Source organism: Lytechinus variegatus, chromosome 2 (genome assembly GCF_018143015.1).
Source record: "Lytechinus variegatus isolate NC3 chromosome 2, Lvar_3.0, whole genome shotgun sequence".
Classification (NCBI taxonomy): Eukaryota; Metazoa; Echinodermata; class Echinoidea; order Temnopleuroida; family Toxopneustidae; genus Lytechinus; species Lytechinus variegatus.
In genome coordinates this window covers 23,368,711-23,375,702 of record NC_054741.1, presented here as the reverse complement: position 1 = coordinate 23,375,702, position 6,992 = coordinate 23,368,711, and the positions used below count along the sequence as shown (strand labels likewise).

Genomic DNA, 6,992 nt, shown 5'->3' with positions numbered 1-6,992 from the left:
TTCAAGTACGTTTTGATGCAATTATCGCGATTGACAGCTCATCGTGTTGATCGCTACGATTGCCACGATCGACCACGTGATCTGATACGATCACCATGATAATTACTCCGCGATTTAGACCACGATTTAAATTGTGGCGCAAATCGTGACAGTGGGAACTACGTATATGCAGGGCCGTAGCCAGAAGCATTTTGTTGGGGTGTACCAGCTAAATTTGGCAACTAAATTTGGTGTGACAGCGCCAACGTGAGCACAGGGGGAGTCTGACGGTGGTGTGCCCCCCTACAATAATCACATGTAAAAAGATTTTGAATTTTTAGAATTGAATTAGTGGCATTCGGTGAATACTTTAAGGTAAATTATACAAAGATATACAAAGATATTTGCATTGTAAAAAAAAACATTTTGGATCAAAATAGAAAGGCTAGTGTGCCGTAGTTGCTAACTTGCAATATAATGATTTACCCTAATGTGGCGTACCGTGGGTCACGGCATGGAGGTGGGCACTGGCAAAAATTTTGAGTCACTCGGTGAGCCCGCAAAGCGTGCTCAATTGCCACGTATAGGCTTTTTGACCTTATAGAGACATTTTAAGGACTGTGCCATTAAACGGATGTGTAATGTACCTCACTGAGCAAATGATGCGAGCGCGAAGCGCGAGATGAAAATTTTTGGTATTCAGACCTAAAAAGGGACATAATAGCAATTCTTAAAAGATAAAAAATACTTATCTGTCTCGCTAAACAAACAATGCGAGCGCGAAGTGCGAGATGAAATTTTTGTATTTATTGACCCCAAACAGAGAAAGCTATTTTTAGGAATCAAATAAAAGAATACTCATCTCACCATACTCATCTAATTTGAGTGCCGAACGCTTGCTGATTTTGTTAGAAAACGTAAAACACTTTTTGTAGTCATTGTAATCATGATTAAAATACGCATCTGACTAACCAGATATTGCGAGCGCGAAGTGCGAGCTGAAAATTTAGGAAATTCAGACCTGAAGAGAAGCATTTTAAGTCTTTTTTGTAGGAATTTACGAAGACCTTATCTATTTCAATAACAAAATGATGCGAGTGCGAGCTGAAATTATGTATATAATGACCCTAAACAGGGACATTTTAAGGACTATTTCTTTTTCTTTAGAATCCATTAAGAGTATACATATCTCACCATAGTCATCTAATGAATGCGAGTGCTGAGCGATTGCTGATTTTGTTAGAATCACATCCAAACACGTGAAGAGTTTTTGTAGTCATAGTATCCAAGTCCTTTGGAAGTGCATATAGAGACATTATTCTAGCGCAAAGTGCGAGCTGAAGATATAAGAAATTCAGATCTGAAGAGGGGCATTCTTAGGCTTGTTTGCGGAAATCTACTAAGACTGCACGTATTTCACTAATCAAATGATGCGAGCGCGAAGCGCGAGCTGAAAATTTTTGATATTTAGATTAGAAAAAGAGACATTTTAAGGACTGATTTTAGGAATTCATGACGTTATAGGGTTAGGGTCAAATTATGAAAAAATAACGTAATATAACATGACATAATATTATATAATATAATATGATATAATATAACATTATAATGCACAATAATTTCTTATTTCCCACGTTTCTTACTTCTCCCTATTTTTCTCCTTTTTCTCCGTTTTTTTTTTTTTTTTTTTTGGGGGGGGGGGGCCAGCCGATAGGGGAGAGGAGTAGACTAGTCTAAAAGTTGTAGACTTGTCTTCATGAATTTGCCAACTGCAGAGTTACCAGTTTTTTAAGTCTTGTGTTTGGTTCTTTTCAGATCTGAAACGGGGCAGTATTTGTACATTACTTTGCTGACTGGTAGATTGGAAAGTGTTCTGTTACTTTAATAGGCCCCCTTTATAATTTGCCAACTATACTTTGGCTTCGATTATTCAAATGAAACCTTGGAAATTCATCCCACCCCATATTTCTCTACAGGTCTAATCTTGCCTCTAATTTTACAAAACTAATGTGTTCGTTAAATCGTCAATAATTGTGGTATAATTTGCAAACTTACAAGCTTGTTTATATTGGAAGAGGACCGAGGGCTTACTTTGTGTGTTATTATAGCTCCATCTGATTTTGTCCTTTGTTTTTGGCTGACTAGTAGGGCTCTAAGCCTGGCTACATGGACTTGGATTTGCCAACTGGCTGTCTTTACTTTCGTAACCTTCTTCGAAGTTAGTACCCCTATTTTCTTTCCTTTTTCTTTCTTTCTTTTTCTTTCTTTCTTTCTATCTTTCTTTCTTTCTTTCTTTCTTTCTTCCTTTCTTTCTTTCTTTTTTTCTCTCCCCTCTCCCTTCTTTCTTTTTTCTCTTCCTTTCTTTCCCTCTTTCTTTTTCTCCCCTACCTCCATTTTGCCGACTGGTACATGATTTTGCCGACTGCCATGAATGTTGGGGGGGGGGGGGAATGGGGGGTGTGACACCCCTCTAGCTACGGCCCTGCGTATATGGCCACCAGACCTTACGATTGCTCTGCGACCCGATTGTTGAATAGAACGTAGTAGAATTGGGTGCTAATATTGAAATATGCACAATAAATATCTTTATATGACAAAAAATGTTCTAAATCATCGTACGAATGTCTATGTTCAAATCTGTGACTATGCTATCAACATTATTAAAATAAAAGCGAATTTAATATCTATTCGTAGCAATCGTACGATTGGCTACGATCTGTTACCAATTTGGACTTTACTGTAAAATAAATGATTGCAATTATCCAAATTTGTTAATTTAATATTCTTTCAATTAATATGATCCTTAAAGAAAAAAAGCGATATGTTTCGTAAGTTGGGCGATGATTTTAAGAAGATGATGACCGTCATTCAACGTTTCTTTTTGCTTTCTAAATTCCTGTAAGGTCCATTGGCTCAGCTTCTTCTCAGGAAGTTTGATGTCAGGAAGACAGCCACACTTGGAGGACTAGGAACTGGTCTGTGTATCATCTGTGTTGCTTTTTCCAAGTCTGTATCGGCTCTTGGTATTTTCTTCTTTTTGGCAGGTTGGTCATCATAATGAGCGTGCAGTATGACTGGACTAACAAAGGCGCGGCGCTATAGGGGGACTGCAAGACAACATCAATTTGAGATGGAAGAAATATCAGATGATTCTGAGTATAACCTTACCCTGACTGTATAAATGTTGTGTTTAGCCAATTTTATGCATGAATTTGTGTATCCAGATTCAATGGCATTGGGACAAATCTGTTAAGTAAAAGTAGAAGAAAACGTAAAGCCAAGTTTCAGTTTTAAGAAATATTGATTTTCACAAATCGCTTTAATACGCTCGAGCTCCCTCGTAGAATCGGGGAATGAGGGTAATGTCAAAAATTCCTTGCAATACCAAAACTTGTTTATACATTAGATTAAGATTGGCCTGCTAACACTCTTGATGACACCCCAATGGGTATTTCATACATTATTTTATTCCATTCTTATAACTAAGAGTGCAGATAAAGTTCCAAAATGAGTGAAGCTTAAAATCACAAATTTAATTGTTTCAATCAAGATAATTTTTATGCAAATTACCAAAATCACAATTATTTTTTAAAGCATGAAAGGAGAAGGGTCATTTGGACATAAATGTGTCAATAAAACTGTCAAATTGATATCCCATTTCTTCATCTCACTGTTTCAAAATACGTTTGACATCTTTTATGACAGAATTCATCATCTTTCTTGATATAAATATTTATTTAACGGGGTAGCTTTAGTCAATAATTTTGAAAAGACCAGCCTATAACCATTGGTTTATAAAGTGCATTTTCCGCCATAAAATGATCTACGATCATTATAAATACGTTTATAAGAAAAAATACAAATATAATTAAAGTAATTTATTCGACAGGGTTACAATAATTATCACATAATCAAAGGAAGTATGCACTCAGGGTGATTAGATGGAATGAAAGAAGATAAAGAGACGATTTGAAAGCGCACCAGCCTGTGTTGCTAGTATAGTTCAACTGGTCTTCCATGGGAACAAAATAATATTATAAAGAATAAGGAGACGTCGAAGAAAAGTATGCGGTTAGCGATGAAAATAAAAAACACGATATCATTTTAAAAAAAAGTAAGGTATACATTCAGAATATTGTTGTCTACAATGGCTCACATTATTTATAGATCAAGTTATTCATAATATTGTCTGTAGATTAATTTGTCTTTTGCTCGATCCAAGGGAAACATTATTTGTTACAGAAGCCTACTTTGTTTTGTAAAGATCGTAATTATGATTTTTTTCAGGTGTGTGCAGTTCTACAATATGTCAAGCTTCATTCGTCTCACTTCGGCATTACTTCGGAGACCACTTTGGAACAGCAAATTCCATCAGCTACCTTGGATCACTTATTGGTGGTATGACAGTCCCATTTCTAACTAACCAACTTCACCAAGCATATGGTCTTCAAGGAACTTTATTGTGCCTAGGTGGATTGTTCCTAAACAGTGTACCAATCGGTGCCATCTTCAAACTTCCCGATTCTCAGTCTCCTCCTACACCAGATCAATGTGGTCTTAGAAATGGCCAGGATGTGGATGAAGACGAAGAAGATGAGGATAATGGAAGAAGCAAAAACGACAGTTCAGATAAAACCAGTTTTTTGCTCTGTTGTACCAACCTTCTACGACACCTCTCGATTGCTTTCGACATCAAAGCTCTTCGACGTGAACCATCCTTTGCAATCTTTTTCTTGCCGTGTCAAATAATTTTAGACATTGTCTTTATAGGCTGGGCTTTATTCATGGTATCTTATGCTATTGATATCGGTTTCAGTCCTTCCTCGGCTGTTTATCTCCCCATAGCTGCAGCTTCTGGTGGTTTTATTAGTCGAAGCACCCTTGCTATTGCCATGCATTATAAGCCTTATTGGAGTCCAGAGCTCTATGCAATGGATGTTGCCATATCTGGACTATCATTGGTGTTGTATCCATTATATTCCAATCTGAGCCATCTTATCATTTGTTCATTCTTTGCTGGTTATGGGCTTTATGGAAGTGCCTCTACTTATTACGCAGTCATCGCAGTGACTGTCTCAGAAGAGAATTTTCCCGGGATTATTGCTATATCTTTTTTCATTTCTGGAATTGGAGCCATTTTATCTGGTTCACTGGCAGGTGAGATTATTATTATTGTGTTTGTTTGGGGATGGGAACATATTTTTTATATTTTGTGATATTTACTCTTATAGGCCCTTTACGATTATTTCTGTATTGAAGTTAAATGAACATGATGAAATCGATTTCTCAGCCCTATAGTATATTTGCCCCCTTTTCCCCTCTTTTCTGAGATCTCATATTACATTTTGCGTGTGCTTGCAGAAAAAAATGATTTTTTTTGCTGTTTTACAATAACATATAAGCCTACTTAATTATGAAAGTTTCGACCCTCTTCCTTCATTTGAATCGCCTCTTACCGGCAAAGATATTACCACATTTATTAAAGTTCAACTCGCAATCTTTCGTATGACACAAGAGCGCTATAGAGAACAAGGGGCAGTCGAAAAAAAAGAGAGATGGAATGGAGAGGAAGAAAAAAAAGGGGAGAAGATAAAAGATAAAAATATATTCAGTGTCATTATTCTCCCAGATCGGCTACTCAAAACAAAAAGAAAACTATGGGAGTAGTCTTAAAAAACGGGAGTTAAAGTACTATTTCACAAAGAACGTGATAGACCCGGGGCCCGTTGCATAAAACTTTTTACCAGAGAAAACTCAGAATATTTTTACCAGAGTTTTTGCCCTGTCAATGGCAGAAATCAGACTAACCTTAGTTTTCAGTTTTTACCAGAGTTTTCTCAGGTAAAAAGTTTTATGCAACAGGCCCCTGAATTAATAACGCGAGCACGAATAGGGAGTTTAACGGAGCGTTGTGGCCCAGTGGATTAGTCTCCGGACTTTGAAACAGAGGGTCGTGGGTTCAAATCCCAGCCATGGCGTAGTTTCCTTCAGCAAGAAATTTATCCACATTGTGCTGCACTCAACCCAGGTGAGATAAATGGGTACCTGGCAGGAATTTATTCCTTGAAATGCCATCGCGCTGTAAAAGGCTGCGAGGCTAAAGCCAGGGTAATAATATCCAAGTCCTTTGGAAGCGCATAGAGACGTTATTTATAATGTGTTATGCGCTATACAAGAACTGTCTATTATTATTATTATTATTTAATTATTTCTATATAGCCTACTGACATAAAATTTGAGGACCGTTTGCGCGAGCTCATGAATATTTTAATCAGCTCGCGCGATAACGGGACTTTCTGAAATTTTTGGGGGGTTTGCCTATATTCGCTTTCCGGATCCGCCTATGAACCTTAACCTGCCCCTCCCCCACCCGTTCAAATGCGCTTTAAGTATCAAAAGATCTTAGTCAATTTTTGCCAACTATTTTTCCTGACATTGATTATATTTTTTTGTGTTCTTTGTAAGGTATTATATATGATGCTACGAAGTCATTCATGGTTGTATTCCGTATCTTTGGTATCATGATGGGCGCCATCTTCATTCTCGTCATTCTTCACATTTGCCTCCATCGTTATCGGAAGAAACACCTCCATGGGACTCAGCATACTAATTAATGTTTCAAGAGACTCCACAAAACAAATATGTTGAATTTTTATTTATCTAAAGCCTTGTTTGAAGTGGGACCGTATATAGAAATCCAATTTCATAATATTGCCATCAAATATACAACAATTGCGATTATTGTGAGCAATATGGATGTGTCAAAAGTAACGATCATTCTATATAAGCTAGGCAATATGGGGCCCGTTGCAGAAAGAGTTGCAATCAATCGCAATTCCAAAAATCACGCGCAACTCGATTTTCAACCAATCAACAGCGCGTATTTGGGACTTGCGATTGATTTTTTGACTTGCGTTTAAACGCAACCCTTTCTGCAACGGGCCCATGGACAATCTTAGCCATTCCAAATTTATCTGCAAAACTATCTTATAATACGGAAGGTTTACAGTAGA

The 6,992-nt window shown here is 37.2% G+C and overlaps 1 protein-coding gene across 1 annotated transcript; it reads left to right on the top strand.

The window, feature by feature from the left end:
• The first annotated feature begins 493 nt into the window (after positions 1-493).
• On the top strand, positions 494-6,593 carry LOC121409694 (monocarboxylate transporter 2-like). The gene is made up of 4 exons (XM_041601602.1): positions 494-530; positions 2,883-3,023; positions 4,267-5,136; positions 6,445-6,593. The coding sequence occupies exons 1-4, from the start codon at positions 494-496 to the stop codon at positions 6,591-6,593; spliced, it is 1,197 nt and encodes a 398-aa protein (XP_041457536.1).
• Positions 6,594-6,992: the final 399 nt, after the last annotated feature.